Genomic DNA, 22,946 nt, shown 5'->3' on the forward strand with positions numbered 1-22,946 from the left:
GATGGATGAAGAAGCATATTGATGGATGGATGGATGGATGAATGAATGCATGAAGGAGCAGAATGAATTAATTAATGAGCGGATGGATGGGTGGATGGTTGATTGAAAGATTGAATAAGTGGATGGATGGATGATTGAAAGCTTGAATAAGTGGATGGATGGATAAGAAGCAGATGATGGGTGAATTGATAAATGAGTGGATAGATAGATGGATAGTAGATAGATTAATTATTGAGTGGATAGATGGATGAAGAAGCATATTGATGGATGGATGGATGGATGGATGAATGAATGCATGAAGGAGCAGAATGAATTAATTAATGAGCGGATGGATGGGTGGATGGATGATTGAAAGATTGAATAAGTGGATGGATGGATGATTGAAAGATTGAATAAGTGGATGGATGGATTGATAAATTAGTGGATGAATGAATGGATAGATAGATGGATAAGAAAATGGATAATAAATGCATGCATGAAATGAGCAGATGGATGGATGGATGGATATAGGAGCGGATGCATATGTGGGATGGATGAATGAATAGATGAAGGGCCAGAATGATGGATGGATGAAAAAATGAATGAGCAGAGGGATGGATGGATGGATGAAGAAGCGAATGAATGAATGAATGAATGAGCAGGTGAATGGATGAATGAGTGGATGATTGAATAAAGAATAAAGATGGATGAAGGAGTGGGTGGATGAATGGACAATCCAAGTGGAGGTATAAATGTGGTATGGATAAAGAAGTTTCAAAGATAAATGATTGTGCATGGAAAAGTAAAAAAAAAAAAAAATGAAGAGAAAAGAGATGTAGACTGCTGTGCTTGATTTAAATTGATTCCCTCCCTCCAATTTCAGCAGGATTTAGCCGCTTCCTTTCCAGACTTCTTATTGAGAAACAGTCAGTAGGGGTCTGAGGCTGAAATCAATAGTAAAAGAACAGTTTCTTTCTCTTTCTGTCTCACACACTCACTCATTCACTCACTCATTCACTCACTCACTCTTCCTGGCGTCTGTTTGCTTTTGATTGAGAGATCGCCGCAGTAGAGCACAAGCTCATAACAATAAGTAAAAGACCTTTGTGCGTGTCATTGATTAGAGTATCTGTGTCTGCACTGAGGTTTCAGTATGTATGGACCGCACCGTCTGGTCTGGAGCAGCGGACAGGTGTCAGGCTTTGGACGGAGAGAGAGGCCAGTGTGTCTGGAGATGATGGAGGTGGACGGGTTCCTGCTTTTCTGTCCTCCTCAGATCCGGCATGAGTAGAGAGAGCGGATTTGGGAGGGTATTCAAATAACTATAAAGTAAAAGCCCCCTTCTGTATGCAGATGCTGAGCGCCTGCACAGTTCATTGATGCGACTCCCATTAAAAATGCCTCGTACCCTCAATAAAAAAAGGGACTTAACTGGCTCCAGCATCAGCTGCGAGTGCTCAGATCGGCCCGCCAGACAATCAATTTCCCCAGAGTGCATGGAGCTTAGCGGGCGAGAGAGAGAGCCGGGAGATAGGAAAGGAGGTTGTTTTCATTATCACACCTCTTTCCCTGTCTGAGCAGAAAGAGAGCTCAAAAAAACGAGAGAGAAAGTCAGGCGAGTTGCAAAGTGGAGGTAGCGAGAAACCGAGAGAGTGAGCGACGTGCTTTTTAAAAAGCCGTTGACCGCCTGCCCTTAAAAATATCGTATTAGATTAGCTTCAGTGAGGAGGCCTTTTGAGTTTTCCCCCTTCTAGCCAAGAAATGAAAAAGAAACGCCAGGCATTAGTTAAATTATAAATCACAGCCGCTCGCTTTCAGCATGCCTAAATTCTCGGAGTATGTGGCGGCACTCTCGCGCGTCAGGGCTTGTCGTTCCTAATTAAATCTCCCTGTTCGGGTGACATTTGTAGCTGTCGTCCAGCCCCCGCCAGTGTCTGTCTGCCAGTAGCTTAGATGGCGACATGAAAGTCTGAGCGGAGGGCAGATCCCCCCTTCATCACTGAGCACCCTGGGGACAGGAGCACCGGGGCCGGACACATCACAGCCACTCCGACGCTGACCTCTGTGATGCATTCTGGGTGCTTTTCTGCCTGTCTTGCTTTCGTAGCTCGTTCTTTCCTTCACACTTTCTTTTGCTCTTTCACTCTCTTTTTTTGCGTTCTTTTGAATATTCCCTGCTCCTTTATTAGTTCCTGCTTTCTTTCTTTTTCATTCTTTCGCTTTGTTTACTGTTTTGTTTCCCTTTTTTTCACACTTTCAATTTATTTTGTATATTTCCTGCTGTTTAATTACTTTGCTCTTTTTGTTCTTTCTTTCTTTTTGGTCTTTATTTCTTTCTTTCTTTCACTTTGTTCACTTTTTATCTCTCTTCCACTCTTTTTTTCCTTATTCTTTCATTCACTCACTCATATTCTAATTTTGTACTTCATTCTTTCCTCTTGATGCTTTTTTTTTTTACGTTTACACATTCATGCAGTCTTTTGTTCACACTTGCTTTCTTTAATACAGTCTTTGTTTTGCTTCATCACTTCATCTCTTGCTTTTTTTCTTGCTTCTCTTATGCTCTTTCCCTTTTATTTTTTGTTCAATCTTTTGCTTTTTTGTATTTAATTATCTCTTGCTTTTTCTTTACTCTTTCTAATCTTGCCCATTTTCACTCTTTTGCTCAGATTTTTTTTTCCTCTCTTTGCTTTGCCTTTTTCTTGCATTTCAATTTTTCCTTTCCTCCTTCATGTAGATTGCATGCTAATGTTACACACGATCCATTACACACTCACCTGTCTAAGATGTGAGTGAGCGATTCAGGTCCAATCACAACACTCTTCTCCCTCTACCCTGAGCCACAGCAGGCATTGGCAGCCAATCAGATGCACATATGGCACTGTGACATCATTTGCAGGGTCACAACATCCAATCCGGTAGAGAGAGATTATCACCTCTGAAGGCCTGATGGGAAAGATTTGAACCATATGAGAAGCAGAAGTCAGTATCATACTGACAAGACGTCAGAATTGGACTGAGCCTTCCGTTCTCACATTAATGGCTAAGGGTTGTGGAAGGGTCGTGAAATGTTTGATGCCTGCCAAAATGTCTTTGTTTCAGCAGTGCAATGCTCCTCCAGTCCAGCAGGGGTCGCCACATAGAAAACAAATCACATTTGCCACAAGATATTTAACCATGCTTACAAGGGCAACTAATAATTCCTCTGTGTCATGATTCTGAGGTGTGTTAGTTCATTTTAGTTGGTGCCCTTTAGGGCTTACATTGCCCACGATGCCCAATGAGCATTCCTATTAATATCAATAAGTGACTAGGCAGTGACAATCAAAGTTTTTTTTTTTTTTTTTTTGTTATTTGTATCAAATCCTGCAGTATTCTTTGCCAGGGTTACAATTGGACGATTGCCCTGCCAGCAACCTGCAGACACACCCAGAGGCTCATTTCCGGGCACTGCTGGGAACCCACCAGCCTTTCCACTCAATCTGTGCCCATCCTGGGGCTTTGGGTGCCACTGGCATAGAGGGCAGAGCAGGGTGGGGAAGGGGGCCTGGTATGCTAGCGGCTGTTGCCGTGGCTTTGGCAGACGTAAGCGAGATGCCCTTTAAGCTGGCGCGTGGGCCTCCCAGGTGTATGTACGGGTTGGAAGGAGGTAGCGATGGAGGGCAGGAGAGGAGGAGGAAGAGGTGGAGGGGATCCAGGGCTCCTAGAGCAGCTGAGGAAATGAGATCACACTCGGAGGCTGACCTTCCGTTGGGGGCCGGGAGACAGGTTAGAGGATGCAGAACATGAGCGCACACACTGTGATATCTGCCTGTCTCCATCTCATATTTATTCATTCGTCTGTCCGATCACTCTCTGTCTGGCTGACTGACCTTCTGTTTGTCTATTTTTCTATTTTGTCTTTCTTTCTATCTGTCCGTCTGTCTATATGTCTATGTCTGTCTATATTTGTTTATCTATATCTATCTATCTATCTTGCCTGTCTTTTCTATATACATTTTTCTCTCTATTTGTCTCCCTCTATATTTTCTATATATATATATTTCTCTCCATTTCTCTCTCTCTCTATATATATATATATATATATCTGTCCTCTATCTTTTCTATAAATATTTCTCACCATCTGTATACCTATCTTACCTGTCTTTTCTATATATTTCTCATTGTCTGTCTAACTCCCTGCATTTTGTCCATTTCTCTGTCTGTCTCTCCATCCATTTATCTGTCTCGCCTATTGAAAAGGAGCCATGTAATGTGTTATTAAAGAGGAGATTAGTGAAGAAAGACGGACAGATCATATTCACATGGTTCGTGTGTGAGAGAGGGAGAAAGACAGACAGTACATGACGTGCTAAACTAACATTGTTGCTCCTTTGGGACCTTTAACATCAATTAGAATAGCCTGCCTGACACACTCACTCTCCTCTGGGTAAAGAGAGTGTGTGCGCTAACAGCCTCGCTTGCAAATTAGTATCAGAAGCATTAGTATGAAAGACTCTGCGTGCTTGATTGGGTTTCTTGTTTCCTGTCCTTACATGTCTCTGTGGTCTAATATTCTCAGACACATTGTCAAAAAGCAAACAAAGACATGTTTAGATATAAATAAACAAGTGTTGGAAATGAAAATAGATCTTGTTTGTGCAAATGCAATCCCTTTAGTGTTTTGGCCATCCAGTGAAATTTTTACTAGCATGCTGACTTATGGCTCAGTGGTCAATGGCTTAATGTGATTTTACCAGCGCTTGTGTGTGTAGGGTGTTTAATATTCATTTTGAAGCAGTGGAGACCTTGTTTCCTAAATGAGAGAGCAGAAGGGTTGAGACTTGCTCCAGGCTAGCTGCAGGCGGCCCTCTTTTTCTATTTACCTGCAGACTCGCGCTGTGAGATCTCCCTCGGCCTGTCAGGACACACACACACACACACACACACATATATATATATATGTATATACTGTACACCCTTAGTTCTGTCTTTCTGTTATCTGTTCCTCTGAGATCTTGTTCGTCTTCCTAATCTCAGACTAATTTTCTGATTTGTCTCTCTGTCATACATTGTGCATATGTGAGTGTGTGTGTGTGTGTGTGTGCGTGAATGATTGTTTCTGAAAGTTTTCCTGATAATGAATCTTGCAGTCGAAAAGAGGTCATCTTATCAGACAAGCGAAATTGAACCTTTTTTTTCTACATTTCCTCGCTCGCATTGAGTTATCTCTTCATTATCTTTAGCTCTATCAAGCAGCTTGTGATGTTCTCCAAGATTTTATTTCTTTCTTCTTTCTTTCAGTTCTTTTTAACTGTCAACCAAAGAACATTTTTAACAGCACATAATAAGAAAAGAACATATAAAAAGGAATATTCTGGATTAAATACAAGTTGGACATCAGTTGCTCCTTAGACTTCTTTTGTAAGTGTATTACTGTACATATTTGGTTTGTTTTTACAAAAATGAGGTACATGTCAAAATTATTTTGTTGAAATACCACTGATGCTATCGATAGGGCTTAAGTTGTATGTAACATGGATATTCCTTAAAAAAAATCATGCAGTGGATATTTTATTTGGCACTTGTCGTCACAAATTGCTGTGACTCTCCTTTCGTTCTCGTTCTCCCAGGAAGATGTTTGGATAGAGCAATGGCTTGTCCTCACTGTCGACTTTGTGACCCCAGAAATTCTAACGCACATGAGGGATTCATTCAAGTCAGGCGAGTCTGTTGTATAAAAGTGAAATGGGCCGCTTCATGTTTTGTTTCTTCGTGGGTGGCTATCAGACCTCAGCATAGAGAAACACCTACAAAACAGCATTTGAAGAGCCTGAGAGGAGTGGGGCATGTTGTGTGTTGGCGAGCAGGATAAGGACATGAGAAAAAGGGAGGACTATGGGAAAAAAGAACTTCATAAGATGTTTGATATACAAGGAATTTGTCTTGAACCAGGTGTCACCACATAGATAAAACATGTTAACACAAATACCTGCAAAACAAATGGAATCACGAATAGATCTGCAATCGCTATTTTATTTTTTAGTGGCACTGTTTGCAGTTTTTCCTCCTAGTCATTTTAATCTGAATGAATTGCAATATATAACTATTTTGTAGCAGAAATAGTATTTGAAAACTGAAATGGTAGTTTCAGACCTCTTTACAGACAAAATTATGAGCCTTGAATGAAGAAATTCATCCCATGATGCATTGCAAATGACATAATTGAATCAGAAACTATATAGAGTACCAAAATTAACTATTGATTAAGTTATTGCTTATAAAATCCATATTTGATCAAATGCATAAATTCATAATGGAGTAAAAGACTGGCTTAATTCGCAATGCTTAAGGAAACTTTATTGCTCCAGTTCCAGTTTGCATGATAACTAGGACTTCTCTGATTGTTGTTTGTTTTGTGGAAGATGATTCTTCTATAGACTTCTATAGATCTACAGATACATTTTTCAACTCTAAATGTTCCCGTGGGAAGATCAATCAAAAACATTGAGTTCGTATTGTGAGTTTATTTTGCAGTGGGAAAATTATAAGGTATAAACATGTTTCGGATTGTCGAGTTTTTCTTTCTGAAGCTTTTTGAATTATAACAACTTTGGTTTTGACAAACACTAGAACAATGCAAAAGTGCAGTACAAGCTTTTCCATTGCATTTTGCTCTGTTTCTGTCTTTGCTGCTGTTTTCGTTCGCCGGCGAGCCATGTGGCATGAAGTGTGAGAGAAAACAAAGTCGCCCAGTTCTCGTCCCACAATGCCCCTGACATGTCTGCTGACGGTTAGCATTCCACACAGGCACGGAGAGGACAGCGCTCGCTGCCTGCTGTCGCCGCTGTTGCGGATGATGAAGAGGGGCTCTCGGAGGCGTTAGGAGGAGAGCGTGTGGATGGGGTCTGTGGGGTTCTCCTCTGGGAGTGGAGCGGTTGTTATCTTCCCCTCGCTGCTACAAGCTCAGAGAATTTCTTATTCATCTTTCTTTATAATCTCTCGTACCTCGTGCTCTCTGCCACGGTATGGAGGGCAGAGAAAAGCTGTTCTGTGCTGAATAACAAAAACCGCAACACAAAAAGCTCACAAGCACCACAAAAACACACAAAGAGTAAAAAAAATAGTATATTTAATAAAAAGATCCATGTTTAAACACTATTATATCCTAAAATATTAATAATTACTATATATATATATATATATATGCATGTATGCACTTTACATTACATATATAGAACATTTATATATTTTCTATTTCTATGTATAAGCATATACAAGCATGTACTGTATGAAGGAAGAGGAATCAGTGTTGTCTGTTTTCCCACGCTCTCTGTGTGTGTGTGTGTGTGTGTGTGTGTGTGTGTGTGTGTACAGGCAGCCTGGTCCTGCTGGCCCTATGCAGGCAGAGAGCAGACAAATGCAAAGTGACACTTGTGTGTGTAGAATGGTATTTGTAGTGACGCTTTGACCGCAGATAATAAAGTGTTCGCCCTGAGGTGATTCCAGTCGGCAAGCACCCCCAATGAAACTTGCTTACTCAAAGAAAGAGAGGGATAGATGGAGAGATAGATGAGAGGAAGGACGATCGGAAAGGAAGTGAGAGTATATAGCAGTGAGTGAGTAAAGAGATTTCCAGACATTTAAAATGACGTGTGTGTGTGTGTGTGTGAGAGAGTGAAACCAAACAGAGACCAAGCAGAGAGCATCTCCAATGTGTGTTGTTTCATTGAATTAAAATGTTGGAATTGGCTTTTAAATGGTGTCACGCTGCAGAGTAATGCAAATGAAAACTTCACGCGCTGTCTTTGGGTGGATATTGCCTAAAATGTTATTTCCTCTGAGAAGGTCTCAAGTATCAGGCGTATTATTCGTGTGCGTTTTAATTTGACTCGGAGCCCCTGCGCTTATTAGCTCTGAGATTCACCTTTGATTGGGTACTCGCTGGTATCTGTGGGGAATTAGCTAAGTAACCAGAATATGTTTTGCCAGTTCACCCCGAGCGGAGCAGGAAATGAATCGATTAAGCTCGGAGCCAAGTGTGGCCTTAACTAAATATTAGATTAAATTTTGGACAGCTTTTCCATTTCAGTCTGCTCAACACTTACTTTTCTTGCTTTTAATTGTTTGCATCCCTAACGTCAACAGACCACATTTTCATTCTATGTCTTTCTATGACATAGATGCGTGCTTGTTCATTGTGGACATCCTGAAATGTAATTTAGTTTTTTTTTATTTAGTTTTTTTTATTGGCATCTATATTTCCATAAAGAACCTTTAAAGGTATAGTTCACCCAAAAGTGAAAATTCTGTCATTAATTACTCACCCTCATGTCATTCAGCTTTAGAACACACATTAAGATTTTTTTTTTTTGTGCATGAAAGGTATTCTTGTAGCTTCATAACATTTAAGGTTGAAGCACTGATGTCACATGGATTGTTTTAACAATGTTCTTACTACCTTTCTGGGCCTTGAATGTGTCAGTTGTGTTGCTGTCTATGGAGGGTCAGAAAGCTCTCGGATTTCGTCAGAAATATCTTAATTTGTGTTCCGAAGATGTTCTTACGGGTTTGGAACGACATGCGGGTGAGTAATCAATGACAGAATCTTCATTTTTGGATGAACTATCCCTCTAACATCCTTGAAACCTTTCCATTGCAAAAAAAGTTTTTATATTGGAAAAAGGTTCTTTAGATAATTAAAATGTTAAACATGCGAAGAAAAATGATTCTTTTAGGAAATGTTTTACAAAAGGGCTCTTTAGGGAACTAAAAATGGTTCTTCTGACATCACTCCAAAAACCCCCCTTTTTGGGATATGTATTTTTATAAGTGTAGGTGTATTAGTACCACTTTGTCATTGCATAGAGGACAGCTTGAGGTTTTTATTTTTTTTATTAATTGATTGATTGACAGACAGATTATATCAGTTATTATTGCCCATAATAAAAGTATTGTCCAAATTTCTCTTCATCCCACCTTTGCATTGTTTGTTTTTCCCACTTTACTTGTGCGATCTGTTTAGCAATTACTGTGAATCGTTAGCATACCTATTTTTATCAGTCTATGCATATTCAGATGTCTCTCTGTAGGACTCTTGGTCCGGACAGACAGGTCCACAGTCCTGCTCTATTATTGTCATTAGTGTGTGTTTGAGAGGGGCAGAGATCTGAACCCGAGCCTGCGGTGCAGGAGGTCTGGGGGAGGACAGCCGCGTTCTTTCAGCTCTCCACTCAATTAGAGCCAGAGAGGCACACAGAGGCATGCTGGGTTAATTGTAGAGCTTCAAACAGCTGCCACATTCAGGGTTCCATTGTGCCGGCAACGGTTGTTACGGCGACTGGGGGCCTGGGTTAGTAATCGCTGAGTAATCAGTGTGAGAGAAGAGCAGATGACACGTCCATTAGCAACAGGCAGGTATTGTTTAGAATACAACGACACCAGAAGCTCCTCATGCTCGCTCGCTCACTCTCTGTCTCTCTCCCCGTCCCACTTTTATGAAACCATTCTGCTGCCCGAGTGACATAAAACCCTGCTTGTGTTGGGGAGTGCATGCATGAGTTGTATTTTGACAATTTTGTGTATGTTTAACCAGGCCAAATATGAATCCCGTTTGCATACTACCTGTCCTACACGGTGTGCAATATTTGGATTAGTGCATTCCAGCCCACCGAAAATCCATTAGTGCCTTTGATTGACTGGTTCAATGCATCCACACATGTTTTTTATGGTAATGTTGCCCACAATCCTTTGCAATTCTGCTAAATTTTCCTTCCAAATCAACTAGCTTTGTATTGATAAATGCAGCTAATTTGCTTGTTTAAAGTTAAATAAACTTGAAAAAATGTTCACCTTATGTTTCACTCCCACAAAATTATGTGTATTCTTATTGAGATGACAGCATTTTGCCTGCAGACTTCTGCCATACAAAAGTAAATGTGACCATGATTACCATGGCTGATATTAAATTCTATGCTATTTTTGTCTAAATTAATAAAATGAAACACTAAAACTATATTAAAAAGAAATCCTTTAAATGCTTATTATTGCATTCAGGAGTAGTATACAAATTCTGAGTTCTGATATATTATGAAAATGCAGTTTTATGAAACTACAGTCTGTCCTAGTATTGACATAACTCTTACTTCATACTCAAACACACACTGTCATATCTCTGTTGTAGTACATATTTTTCACACTCATAAGTATGCGAATTGGAATTCAGCCCATCTGTTGCTCAGTTGTGCGGTTTATGTAAAATCACAATGAGAAGCCCAGGCACCTACAGTGGAAAAGAAACTGGACTTGGCCCAAAATTGCCAGGGTCGGATGTCTCACACACACACAGGCACATAAAGATGATGGCTGTTCCTGTCTAAGTGTTTGTGCTGACCGCTCATATGCTTTAACAGGTCAGGCTTTGAGAGGACGCTGTGAACCTGCTGGATGTTGCATAGCTTATGACAGTGCATGTGTGTGTTTTTCTCAGAATCAGTTCCTGTTTATCTGTGCCTTGCCACAACCCATATTTGTTGAGCCAGGCTGATGTGGTTTTGTGTGTGTTCTTTGTTCTGTTGAAACTCAGCGGCTGTTAAACCCCATCTCTCCCGCTTCTGCAGGCGTGATCGATGCTGCTGGACATTTAAAAGGTTTTTTTGTTGTTTTTTTAAATCCTGTCACCTCTCAACAGTCACAGATGATTCTAATATTTATAGGGCTGAAGTGTACAACGTCATCTGTGCGTCTGTCGAGAGCTACTCTTTGTGGGAAGTTGATATTGTGGGAGGATTAATTGTAAATGCGACACTGAAAATATTCAGTTATTTTGTGTCACAACTTCTCTTTCATCTCTGCATCATTTCCTGCAGACGCCTCCCTGAGGATGCTTGCACACATCTGGCCCCTTGCTCGCTCTCTTTCTTTCGTTCTCTACCTCAATGCATTGCTTTAAAGAACGAATAAACGGCCTACACAGACAATTCTCATTTTTTAGGACCTCCAATTACAATTTTCTTCCCACTCGCATTCACTCATATCCCTCTGATGCACCCCCTAAAGCACACACGCACACTCTTGCTGCTAATTAGAGTAGTGTTAATTGAGTATTTAGGATTATGCCTCCTCCACACTGCCTGCTCGCTCAAGGGCGGTCCAGGCAGCGTGAAGGACGCACGATCTCCGTATGGCTTCCGCCGCACCCTCAGCCCAGGCTGACCCGGGCCTTTCCTAGCCCCGCTCGCCCGACCCTTCTACTCTAGCCTGCAGGTGTCCGTTTGCCGTTCAAGACCGCGGCGGGATGGCAGGGAGATTGCGGAGATCAGGTCCTGTTGTCTTTTTGTGTGTGCGCAGAGCCTCTCCGGTTGGTGTGCGTCGGCGGTAATGAGAGATGGCATTTAGAGAACTGCCGCTCTGACACACGGGCACTCGGTGCCAGCCGCGAGTGATTAAGGACAGAGGTCATTCCGCTAATTATCCCCCTGCCATCCCGCTTCCCGCAATCTTCCCCTCCCGTCCTCCCCGAGCGCTTTGTGCCTGGCAGGATGGGATCATTTGTCCTTATGCCAGAAGAGGAAAAAGGCACAATGCATGACTGAATACGCTCGCTGAGGACAGCACTGATATTAGATTGCTGGTAAACGTGCAGCATCACACACACACACGGTAGCTCCTGTTCTGTGAGCGAGCGAGGAATGGATTGCTGCCTTCCTCAAGGGAAATAATTAATCCGTACAAGGCTGTCGCATGTCGAGATGAAGCAAGTGTGAAGCATTTTGCCCAGGAGGCATTGCAGACTGTCGCCCATGCAGACACCTGTTAGAACTCCTGCCCCACATTAGCATACACAACACACACATACATATTGCAAACAGGAGCAACCACAACATGCTTCACTCCACTGAGCCGGTGTGTGTGATAGTGTATGTGGTTTCACGTCTGCCTCTTTGCTGGAGTATGTTTTGTTTGCGTTTGTGGTGTGTTCGTGCTGCGAACGTGTCTCTTGTGTGGATCTGTTATTGAGTTTATCGTGTGGGTGCGTGTGTTTAGGTGTGAGTGTCTGTGTTTATCACAAGACGCCATCTGCGCTGTGCTCGCAAGCGTGATCAGAGACATTGAGCACCAATAAGTCACGCAGGTCTGAGCTGATGAAAGATCTCACACTCGCTCTCACTCAGGAGATGGCCTACGTGACAGATAATGTTAGTGTAATATCTGGGCAGGGGGAAGTCTGAGGAAACAAGTCAAACAAGTCATGTTTGAAAGTTCAGCATCTACCCATCTGGGGTGTGTGTGTGTGTGTGTGTGTGTGTGTATATATATATATATATATAGTGTTGGGCGATATGTTCCATAGTCTTGCTAATTTATTAAATTATTTGCTTGCTTAGTTTCATAGTCTGAGAGTGAATGAACTCCAGAGTATGGCTAAAAGCAGCCTAATGTTAGTGTAATCTATTAACTACACATTATATCTTTTTAGTCAAGTAGCATATGGATGTCATGTCATAATATTTTTAATATTACAGAATTTGTGTTTAACATAATTTAATAAAGACATTGTAAGTTATTAATTATAATGCTTACATTTCCTCAGTTATTCAAACAGCAGCTACAGAAAACAAGTAAAGGACATTTACATTATCAAGCATAATCTCAGACTTCAGTCTAGCATGAGTTTATGCACTTTAAAAAACACTCCCGTTATAATCAGTAAAGCTATCTACCCTGTATGATAAATAAATAAATCTCTTATACTTACATTGCACGTACATCTGCATTTTGTAGTTAAAGATGAGAGAATTCGCAAGAAAGCAGAATTCAGTCAGCACGTGTGCACTGAACAATAAAACTGTGGTGTTTCAGCGATGACTGACTAATCTGAATGCCTCTGATTGGCCATTGCATTCATAAACTCAATGGAATAGTGCACCACTGCAAAAACGAGTAAAAAGAAATATGATGAACTGTACAATATACAATAATGTACAATATTGTTTATATACAATAAACATTATACACTATTTATATATTTATATACAGTCATGGCCAAAAATATCGGCACCCTTGGTAAATATGATCAAAGGCAGCTGTGAAAATTAATCTGCATTGTTAATCCTTTTGATGTATTATTTTTTTTAAATCACAAAAATCTAACCTTTCATTGGACTATAAGAATTTAAAATGGGGAAATATCATATTTAAAATATCATTATGAAATAAATGTTTTTCTCTAATACACATTGGCCACAATTAACGGCACCCTTTTATTCAATACTTTTTGAAATCTCCATTTGCCGGTTTAACAGCTCTAAATGTTCTCCTATAATGCCTGATGAGGTTAGAGAACACCTGACAAGAGATCAGAGACCATTCCTTCATCCAGAATCACTCCAGACCCTTTAGATTCCCAGCTCCATGTTGCTGCTGCTTCTCTTCAGTTCACTCATGTTCTACAGGGTTCAGGTCAGAGGACTGGAATGGCCAGCAGAAGCTTGGTTTTGTTCAGTGACCCATTTTTGTGTTGTTTTTGAGGTTTGTGTTTGGATTATTGTACGGTTGGAAGATCCAAACATGGCCCATTATAAGATTTCTAACAGAGTCAGTCACTTATTGATTTTTTTATCTGTTGGTATTTGATAGAATCCATGATGCCATGTGTCTAAACAAGATGTCCAGGACCTCCAGCAGAAATATAGGCCCACAACATCAAAAATACAGCAGTATATTTAATTGTACACATGGGGTACTTTTTATCCCTGTGTTCACCAAACCCATCTTGAGTGTTTGCTGCTAAAAGGCTCATTTTTTAGTTTCATCTGACCATAGAAGCCAGTCCCATTTGAAGTTCCAGTCGTGTCTGATAACTGAATATGCTGGAGTTTGTGTTTGGATGAGCGAGGAGAATTTTTCTTGAAACCCTCCCAAACAACATGTGCTGATGTAGGTGCTGTTTGACAATATTTTTTTTTTTTTAGGTTTTCTGACCCCAAGACTCAACTATTTTCTGCAATTCTCCAGCTGTGGTCCTTGGAGAGTCTTTAGCCACTCAAACTCTTCTTCTCACCGTGCATTAGGACGATATAGACACACGTCCTCTTCCAGGCAGTTTCATAACATTTTATGTTGATTGGAAATTCTTAATTATTGCCCTGATGGTGGAAATGGGAATTTTCACTGCTCTAGCTCTTTTCTTAAAGCCACTTCACTAATTTGTGAAGCTCAATTATCTTTGCTGCACATCAGAAATATATTCTTTGGTTTTCTCATTGTGATGGATGATTAAGGAATTTGGGCTTTGTTTTCCTCCTATTTATATTTCTGTGAAACAGGAAGCCATGGCTGGATAATTTCATGTTCATAATCACCCTGGAGTGCTCAAAATTGTGAATATGAATGGGAATATACTTCAGAGATATTTTACTCATAAGAATTTCTAGGGGTGCCAATAATTGTGTCCAACGTGTATTTGAGAAAAACATTTATTTCATAATGATATTTCCCCCCCATTTTAAATTCTTATTATCCAATGAAAGGTTAGATTTTTGTGAATTTTTTAAATAAAAGATCAAAAGGATTAACAATGCAGATTAATTTTCACAGCCTTCTTTGATCATATTTACCAAGGGTGGCGATATTTTTGGCCATGACTGTGTGTGTGTGTGTGTGTGTGTGTGTGTATATTTATTTATTTATTTATTTATTTATTTTATATTTAATACAATAGTTCCCATAGTTGTGACATACAGTAATTTAGAGCTGGTCTCAATAAAATTTAGCCTGTGTAAAAATGTGAAAACGTGTTGCGATTTTGATCCTTATTTTCATTTTGATGTCGCCACATGCAGGGAAAAATTAGAGAACATGCTAGTTGCAACAGATGTTTTCTTTAGTAAATGGGGTTGTATGTTTTTTGATTTGAAACACTTTTGCAGAGTTAAATCAATTAAAATACAGTTTAAATGATATAATGTTGCAGTTGCAGCCTAGTAAGACATTTTACTTGCATTTGATGCTTATAACCAGCACTGACTGAATCTACAGATTTTTTCAGATTTTCCTATTTTAAATGTAAATAAGGGTACTAGACACTTATTGGTAGCTACAAGAGTAATTAATAGGCCAAACTATTTATTAAACAAACACCCAAGTAGCATGTGCATAACTTTTGTAAATCATGGATGTTCCCATTCAGTGTGCGCAGATTCTGTGTGTGCCTGTTTATAACTTTGACATGGCTTGACAATTATCATTTAGAAATGTTTAGTAAAGAATCGTTCGAGAAAATCAGTGATGGCTGCAAACTCAAACTTGTTTGTCCGTCTCTTTCTCTCTCCACCGTTGTGCTCATAGCTGCTGTAATAGCCAGAGGCCTTTGTAGGTTGGAGCAGCTCTCTATGGGTCTGAAAGGCCTCTAATCCCCGTGGCCTGTGAAGTGTGAAACCCTTTGATGGCAGGTCGGGTGCTGGAGGCTTTTGCCTGTTGACAAACAAGAGCAGGCCACAGAGAGAAAGACAGCAACCGCAGCTTTATCCTTTGTACGAAAGGATTCAACGGAGCAGTTTAGGAATGGAAAATATGGACCTGTCACCCAAAAACACATGGCAGCAACAGCATTAACTGTGCTTTAATGATAATTAGCACGTTTTGGTGAAGCGAGATGGAGTGAAGGGAGGAGAGAGATAGAAGGCTAAGGGAGAGTGACATGGCAAAGCATGGCTCCTTTAATTAAACCATGTGATGATCAAAGATAGTCACCCGATCCGACCCCCTCCTTACGTAAAGGAGATCAGAAAATTGGCTCATCTATTTGCATACGGACCAGTGATGCCTCTTTGAAATACACTGTTTTTTTCCCCCTCTATGGATCCAATGAAGTGAGGAAACTGTCAGTTTAGTTGAATCACACACACACACTCGGGCACACGCACACACCCTCCCCACCCACCCTTCTGTGCTGGCTGTCGGGGAAACATCAAAGCGCCGTGGCTCTGCTGTCACCGAGGGGGTTGAAAGTGTCGGCCCCTGCGCTGGCCCTGCATGGGCTGGACAGATGCTCGACAGCCCCCATTTCATCTGACCCATTTAGAACACCTCCAATTAGACTGTGACAGCGCGGAGACGAGCATCCTTTCATCCGCTGCCCAAGAAGATGCCAGCTAACATACGCGCTTTAAACACTCTGCAGACCTCTGTAGCCTCAGGAATGCTTTAAAAAGACTTATTAGACATAAAAGAGCTAGTCTGAGATGGTGGATGTTTGGGGTTTGTTTAGATTTCTGCACGAATGTGGCCTAAAACATGACCTGACTTTTATTCTCAAATAAACAGCTAGGAAATAAATAATGATGATACATGCAAAAAAAAAAAAAATCTGTATCCATAAAAAAAGTGGTCACAAATTAAATAAAACAAGTGCCAATCGGTTCAGACAGTGACACTCAAAATAAAATGCAACAAAAATATTTTATGCTGTATTGTGAACATATTTATAGAGGTCTTGTCTGATCTAAAACCCAAAAGAAGTGGGGTCACACCACATGGCAGTGATCCCAAACAGAGGTGTATCAACAGCAACAGAAGCAGCAGCAGCAGCACAATCGGATGCAATTTTGTATTTTTTGGTCTTCTCTGGAGCCCTGGTTCCAATTCCATTTGAAATGCTGTGGTCTGAGGCAGGCCACTCAAGCAAGGCATCCTATAAATATACATGAAATGAAACTGTTTTGTATAGAGGAATGGTCAGATATGTCCTATCCACTGGAAAAGTTGTGCAGCAGCTAAAGAAAGTGTTTATTTTACATTCTGTTTCCCATTTCTTTTGAGGTCCTTTTTCCTTAAGCTTAATTGTTCAAGATAAGGCGCTGTAACTTTATCTTTAAAAAAAGTTTAAATAATTTATTATAGAGTATTTTATAGTGCCTCATCTTAATGAAACAGTTTATAATATTTTATACATTCTATCATTTATGATTCTAATAATTTTGAAAACAAAATTGAATAATATCTCAGCTGCTTCTGCAGATTTGAATCGCTAGACGTTTGTTTTCTTGACTCTGAAACCACATTGCTACTTTCTTCCTTTTTACCACGTTTTTTTTTTTTTTTTACCATGCACTATTAGATTCTAAGGGCTTAGAGCAATGGATGATGTAGATTTAGCTGCTTGAGTGATTGACCTGTGCCAGCTTAATGGAAGCTAGAGAGGAGTGGATGTGTGACAATCAGAAACGTGACAACTTCCTCACAGCTGGATCCCGGAGTTCTGGAAAACCCATTCTGACATTTGCTGACACTGTCATTTGTGGCAGTTTAATTTTAGCCAGAATGATAAAAACAAGCAGAAAATATGCACACTTTCCTTAAAATATAATTTTTGAGAGGGTTGGTAGACATTTGTGGCAGTTGATTTATCACTTGTAAATTGAGTGCTTTGCCCGCTCCCCCTCTGCTTTTTTGTAGCACTGAACTAAGTAGCCATGAAATTGCCTGAATAATGTCGTTTAAATCCAATCTCACCACGGCCCTTCACCTCCGCTCATCCTCTGTGCTGCCTCTCGCAGCTCTTTCTCCTTGTTTCCCCAACTCGTTTTTCTCAGTATCCCAAAAGCCCCGGGTTTCTCTGAAAAGGCTTGATCCGAAACCCCGATCAAGCCAAAACGGAGTCCAACTACAAGGACACATTGTCTTGCTGTCGGAGACATTAAGGCTTATTGGGTTTTTTATCATTTCCTGCCCTGCCCAACATGTGGGTCTCTGCGTTTTAATAGGAGTGAGTCAGTTTTGCAGCGCAGCTTTTAATGGATGTCTCAATCATGTTTTATGACAAAGCTCTTGCAGTACATTTTGTCTCTCAGTTTCTCTGTTCAGGCTGAAAAAACCCGGTTACGGATTCCCAGTGGGCGGAGTTTTCAGGGGTTCATGGGAGGGGTAATGTAGGTCTGTCTCTTCATTTGGAGATGGTCTGATTGAATAATTGAGAAATTGGCCTGGCCAAGGCTAAGACCTACTGGTGCTACTTATAAATCTCAAATGTGTCAGTGCAATTAAACAAGTCTTTTATCCTCCTTACTTCCTGCTCGCTCTCCTTTCCGTCTCCAAGGGTAACCCAATTTTGAACAATAGAGAGGCCAAATTAATTTCACAAAGCACTGGTTTAATAATGCCTTAGGTGCCTGATTTCGAGTTAAAAAAGAGCTATTTATCCAGGGATAAACCTCCACCGGAATATAGAGTGAGAGAGAGAGGACTGGGTGAGGAATAAAATTCAGTTTCTATAGACAGGGTGAATTTAAACTTTTAATATTCACATCATTTGTGAAGTATGGATCTATGGTTTTATACCATTCAATTTTTGTTCTTAGCAGACGTTTTCTTACCTTTTGAAGATTGCAGTCAAGTACATATGTGCATAAGGTCAATGCCAAATGGGTAGCTGAGAGAACACGATGCAAGTATTCAAAGTTGAGGAAGGGTCTTGTTTTATTTCTTGTGCATAAGGCAGAGCTGTTGTTATACACCTGAATACGGCTGTGTGACCTTCAACCAGGGATGGAAGTCTTTGCTAGAGGCTTAGCACACTTGTCTCTACTTAAATGAATTGGGATGTGCACACAAGTACGGTATACAGAATAGTGTCTATTTAGAAGAATGTGCAGGCTGCTTATGAATTAAATGGTGACCGGTAGCTGTCAAGCTCCAAATGACAAATAGGTTGTGGGCCATAAGTCTGTCTCATGGTTTTCTTACATATTTTTATTTATTTTTTGTCTTGCAGGTGAGCTGACTGTCCCCATGCCTTCCCCGCGCTACCCCAGCGCAGCAGAGCTGGATGCCTACGCGCAGAAGATGGCCAACAGCCCTCTGTCCATCAAGATCTTCCCCACCAACATCAGGGTCCCCCAACACAAGCACCTTAACCGGACTGTGAATGGATACGACACCACCGGACAGCGCTACAGCCCCTACCCACACCTCCACACAGGGGGCTACCAGGGTCTGTTAGCGATCGTCAAGGTCTCATCATCGTTGTCGTCATCCTCATCTTCCTCGTCATCTTTCGCACCCTCCACAAAGGGCGTCCTCAAAAACTCAGAGGGCAGGAGGACTAAGTTGTCTCCGGCGCAGATAGCAGTGGCTCCTTATCCGCCTCCCAACAGCAGCACTTTAGGTCATTGCCACGGACAGATTGTGTACCACCCAGGGCCTCCCAAACCGCCAGAGGCCACTGCTCTGGCAGTCCCCCCTAACGTCACTGTGGCTGGCTCCGTGATCCCTGTTGCGGGGGGCCGAGGATTGAACCTCCCTCCTCAGTCGAATCTTCCCTCCATCCAGAGCATCATTTACCAGATCAACCAGCACTGCCAGGCCCAGGCTCTGCAGCAGGTGTGTCAGAACGGGGCGTCGACGGGACCTCCGAACCCCAGCCCGTCCAAACCGGGCACTGCTAACTCCTCAGGGGGGACTTACGTCACTAGTGTGGCTCCGCAGGGAAACATGGCCTATTCAGGGACGATGCTGCCAGGGCAGAACGGCGAGGTGATGAAGGCCGGGGTGTATCCCGAAGGTATGGACTACCTCCTGTGGCAGAAACAGCAGCAGCAGCATGCGGTTTTGAGGATGTACAGCGGAGGGAGCGGAGGCGGAGGCGTCATCAGCAAGTCGCCCGAAACCTGCGCCCCAGGAGGGTCCATCATGCTCGGAGGGGCGCAGGTGTCCTCCTCCAGAGGTTATCCGATGACGGCCAGTACGAGCGGTGGGGGTGGGCTGGACAAGGTCAGCTCCTCCCCTTTGAACTGTGTGGGGATGCATGGGAACTTTTCTGTCGGTCAGTACTTTGCACCTCCGTGGAACAGCGTTCTGGTGACGCCGGACAGCGACTGCTACAACCCACAAGAGCTGCCAGGAACTACGACCACAGCTGGACCGGTGACGGGACACAGGGAGCTGGGATTCCCCCACCCTCACCAGCACCCTCATCACCATCACCACCACCCCCATCATCATCATCATCATCATCATCCCCCCATAGACAGCACGGGTGGTCTGTGCTGCAGTTTGCCCAGTAAGAGTCTATGTAATACGTCAGTGTTGAGCAGCAGTCTGCAGTCACTGGAATACCTGATCAATGACATCCATCCTCCCTGCATCAAGGAACAGATGTTGGGGAAGGGATACGAGACCGTGTCTGTGCCGAGATTATTGGACCACCAGCATGCACACATCCGCCTCCCTGTTTACAGATAAGAAGAGACGGGACTGACTGAAATAAAGAGCAACTGGAAAATCTTTAATTGCAAACTGCAGTTGTTGCCATTGCCTAGATTTGCAGTGGAGTTTGGTGATCCTGCTCAAAGCAGACTGGGGGAGATCTGGATCAGAACACTGTTGGGTGAATGCTGGAAAGCCAATCGGTGCCTCTCGGCTCAGGGCTGGGAGAGAATTGCTGGCTGGGAATTGGGATGTTCCTAAATGTGGATTCTGTGATTCTTTTCTCTCTCTTTGCCAAGAGGGATTTGTTTTTTGTTGTTGTTTTTCCAATTGTTTCTTTTTTTTTTTTTTTCTTCTTTTTTTTTTTTCCTTTCGAATTATTTTATCAGACTAATATTTTTATTTTTGGTGAGAGTCAATGGTTTAAATGAAGTAAAAATGGCCTCCTCTCCTCCCCAAGTAACCGTTTGGAGTAATGTGATGAAGATGATGGTCTTAAAGCACCACGCTTGTCTGTAAAAGATACGGTTGAACCTGTGCTCACAAAACACTGTAAGAGGTAACGGTATGCACGCATTACAACATTTCAAAGACCAAAAAGGCAACTAGATCAGTGCTTTTAGGTTACGCTTATGGATAAAATGGAAAAACCTAAACGGTAGTTGTTTTTTCAGAGAAATTGCACTGCTTGGAGTGTAACAATGTATGAAAGTCTTGGGAGGTCGGAAATTAGATGTTCGAATATAATGTATTTAAAGAACTTGAAGACTTGAACCTATTTTTGTTGTTTTATATATATTTGTAGTATATAATATGCATCGGCTGCTAAGGGAGTAAGAGTGTAAAATGCTTAGTTTTTTTTAATGTTTCGTTAAGGGTCTTTAATTTAGATTTTATTCTCATTTGGCTACAGTATACGTTTCTGCTGTTCTCACGGTGTAACCGCCACTGAGAGCTAAACAACAGAATGCTCATTTATTCATCTACACTGGAATCAAATCTCCACATAAGCAGATATAAAAGGAACCGGTTGTTGGAAAGCTCTGAAATGAGACCGCCCTCAATAACAAGATTAGGCCGATCAGGTCTGTTTCAGTCATAGAAACTCATTCTGACATGCCGAAATGAATCTGATTTGGAATTCTGAAAATGAACCGTCTGTTGTTGGAAATCTTGTTCTTGATTGGTTAGGGATCAAACGACTCTTCCCTCACGGCTTCGATAGCTTTGAAGTGCACGTGACTCCATTAAATGAGGACCTGAGGGGAGGTAAACTATCAGAGGTGTCGCTTGACCATTCCTCTTTTTGAAACGATAAAAACAATCATTGCCTCTCTCAAACAGAGGTGGAAGGAGAGGGGCCGAGCGTTTTTCTCAGCTCTGTTCTAGCGGTTTCGAGCCGGGTTGAGGCCGCTCGTAAGCTTTGTCTCAACACTGAAATATTTATTCCGACTGTGACTTTCCTGTGAATGTACTGCACTTAGATTACTGAGAAGACTAATGCCTTGTGGGACAGAGAGGGGGGAAATAAAGAAAAATTGGATGGGCACAGCGGTCCCTGGCATTAAATTAGCATTTCTTTTGTCAGTCAAATTTCACCGGTAAATTGAATTTAGAAACTCGAGAGAGTCGATGGGGGGTTTCTGGCGGAGGCAAAAAGCTGGCTACAGTCTAGATTTATGAAGTGCAATTATTATGACTGTATTAACAATTTTGTTTTCTCTGAGCTTACACCAAAAAAAAAAAAATGTAAAAGTACAGCTGTGTCTACATTCCCAATGTACCACATACTCATTCCCTTCTTGTTTTGAGGTGCAAAATAAAATGATTTCAAGAATTTATCGAGAAGCCCACGTCTTTGCTTTGACCTTGTCTGCATTTCAAAAGTGAAATTTTTCATGCACACACTGTTTGACTGATGGAAAATGAATTTTTTCTGAGTTCTTGCAGAGATATACTAAAAACTAAACGGGCACTACTGCGTTTTTCACACTTGAAATGGTTAACCCAAAGTCATTTTTGACTTAATCCTAGTAAACAACTTATACTTTACCCTGGGTTAGTAATCAGTCTTGAGTAGTCAGGTTTTGAGACTTGCAAGTTGTTATTTGCATATTATGAAGTTAACAACATTGTTTTGACAAGTACAGCATGAAACATGTTTTACTAACTACTTGTCGATCACTCAAAGTTTGCTGTCAGTGTTCAATTTTTTTCCCTCAAACACTGAAAGGAAACGCAGCATGTGAATTTTGTTCATGAGTATTTAAGATAAGCAGCATGGATTATCATTGGTTGTTTGTTGCTAAACCACTTGCTGTGACATTTTAGAACCATGTTGTTTCACAGTGTACATCTTTTGGCCCAGCAATCTAGGCTTAGTGCCTTAAGTAGAGCTAAATGTAGTAGTAGTAGTAGTAGTAATAATAATAATAATAATAATGCAAAGCTAAAAGTGGTCCTAACCACATACAGGTTAGGTATACCTCAACTATGAGAGACAAAATGAGAAAAAAATTCAGAAAATCACATTGTAGGATTTTTAAAGAATTAATTGGTAAATTCCTCGGTAAAATAAGTATTTGGTCACCTACAAACAAGCAAGATTTCTGGCTCTCACAGACCTGTAACTTCTTCTTTAAGAGGCTCCTCTGTCCTCCACTCGTTACCTGTATTAATGGCATCTGTTTGAACTCGTTATCAGTATAAAAGACACCTGTCCACAACCTCAAACAGTCCAACTCCAAACTCCACCATGGCCAAGACCAAAGAGCTGTCAAAGG

At 41.4% G+C, this 22,946-nt stretch overlaps 1 protein-coding gene across 3 annotated transcripts in view; it reads left to right on the plus strand.

Moving 5' to 3' along the window:
- Positions 1-22,004, plus strand: part of fam222aa (family with sequence similarity 222 member Aa) — a 60,684-nt gene extending 38,680 nt beyond the window's left edge. For 2 of the 3 annotated variants that reach the window (XM_058776143.1, XM_058776144.1), the window contains exon 3: positions 18,731-22,004. In XM_058776143.1, the coding sequence (XP_058632126.1) occupies positions 18,731-20,199 (1,469 nt within the window). In that variant the 3' untranslated portion in view covers positions 20,200-22,004. Of the gene's footprint in view, positions 1-3,606; positions 3,748-18,730 lie in introns of those variants that run through there. The other variant, XM_058776145.1, reaches the window with a different exon arrangement.
- The last annotated feature ends 942 nt before the right edge of the window (positions 22,005-22,946 follow it).

The sequence above is a fragment of the Onychostoma macrolepis genome, chromosome 05, assembly GCF_012432095.1.
Source record: "Onychostoma macrolepis isolate SWU-2019 chromosome 05, ASM1243209v1, whole genome shotgun sequence".
Lineage (NCBI taxonomy): Eukaryota > Metazoa > Chordata > Actinopteri > Cypriniformes > Cyprinidae > Onychostoma > Onychostoma macrolepis.